This window comes from Octopus bimaculoides, chromosome 9 (genome assembly GCF_001194135.2).
Source record: "Octopus bimaculoides isolate UCB-OBI-ISO-001 chromosome 9, ASM119413v2, whole genome shotgun sequence".
NCBI classification, from domain to species: Eukaryota; Metazoa; Mollusca; class Cephalopoda; order Octopoda; family Octopodidae; genus Octopus; species Octopus bimaculoides.
In genome coordinates this window covers 64929878-64931468 of record NC_068989.1, presented here as the reverse complement: position 1 = coordinate 64931468, position 1591 = coordinate 64929878, and the positions used below count along the sequence as shown (strand labels likewise).

Sequence of the window (1591 nt, the reverse complement as noted above, 5' to 3'; positions counted from 1 at the left end):
ATATATATATAATTATTATTATTATTATTATCATTTGAAGTATCCTTTTGAATCAAGATATTTTAGTTATAAAAACATCGATTTCAGGTCGAGAAAATCATACCCGTGTATCAACAGTATATATATTGACACTTACGTATATATTCATGTATACATACAGAATTGTCCATCCAAATACATACACATGCCCATGAACAAATCCATATTGTCATCGATTATAAATATACATGCATATGTGCAATCGCATATAAACTCTTTTGGTCGTCCTTGAGAAGAGTGAGTCAAGATATATACTTTTTGGTCCAAATGTTAAATATTAAATTTTAGATTTAAATTTTAAATTCTTCCGACGAAAATTGGTCTGTTTTTTTTTTTGTTTTTTTTTTTTTGTAATGTAATTGATTTGCTCATCAATGAAAATGCGTCTGAAACAGTTGGAGAGAATCTCTTACTGTTTTTCATTTTCTTACTATTTTGTCAATTTCTTACTCTTTCCATTTTATATCCTACAGGAATCCAACAAACAAGATAAAAGTGATGAAGAGTCCCGAAGTTTAGTAGAACCGGAACCAAGCAAACGTCAACAGTCGACACAAATGAAGTTCATAATCCTCCACTATTCTCCGTTCAAAGCCGTTTGGGATTGGATAATCCTGCTGCTAGTTCTGTACACAGCCGTGTTTACTCCCTATTCAGCGGCCTTCCTTCTAAATGAAGACGAAATCCGAATGAAGCTTAACAGGGATGCTGCGACGCGCCTGAAAAACGCCGAGACAAGCAAGGCGGATCCCCTGGTGATAATTGACCTCCTTGTTGACATTATGTTCATAGCTGACATTCTTATTAACTTTCGAACTACCTTCCTTCAAAATGGTGAAGTGGCCAGTGATCCTCAGTTAATTGCCAAACACTATGTGAAAGGATGGTTTCTTATTGATGCTATTGCTGCCATTCCTTTTGATTTGCTACTGTTTGGCTCAGGAACAAGTGATGTGAGTTAAGACCATTTTTATTGTTGTTTTTTTGTAGTTCATGATATTATTTTCTTTGGTTTTTATTCTGAATATTTTTTTTCGGTTTTCCAATGAATATTTTTTAATGAATTTTAAAATTACATTTAAAATTAGTATTTTAATACTTCCGAAATTAGTAACAACTCATGCTTAATAGGGACACATGAACGCTTCTCCATAAACATTGGAAGCAAATATCCAAATATAATGCAAAAATTATAAAGAAATAAGGTAATTCCACGGGAAATACTAATGGTGATAATAATAACAAACACCATTTCTCATTATTTAAAGATATTTTCTCAGTGGTAGGGGAATGAAGATCAAGGTAATGAATGCGTGGCTGTGTAAAAGGAATTTTAGTGTATTCAGGATGTGAAATAACATTTTCAAATTAGAATAATTCTCTATTTGTTCCTTTATTTATTCATAGATTTTTACATTGCGATTCTAAATGTCATTTGGGACTGGAATAGTACGATTCTAATAGTTCGTCTCAGATATAAGGCATCTGACCTTATTCTCAGGATAACATATATTTATATTCATACATACATACATATATATATATATATATA

General features: G+C 31.6%; 1 protein-coding gene across 9 annotated transcripts in view; it reads left to right on the top strand.

Annotated features, from left to right (window-relative positions):
• The window catches only part of LOC106879147 (potassium voltage-gated channel subfamily H member 7), a 703964-nt gene that overhangs the window by 415551 nt on the left and 286822 nt on the right, over positions 1-1591 (top strand). For all 9 annotated transcript variants that reach the window (XM_052970717.1, XM_052970723.1, XM_052970716.1 and 6 more), the window contains one exon: positions 513-992. In XM_052970717.1, the coding sequence (XP_052826677.1) occupies positions 513-992 (480 nt within the window). The remainder of the gene's footprint in view (positions 1-512; positions 993-1591) is intronic.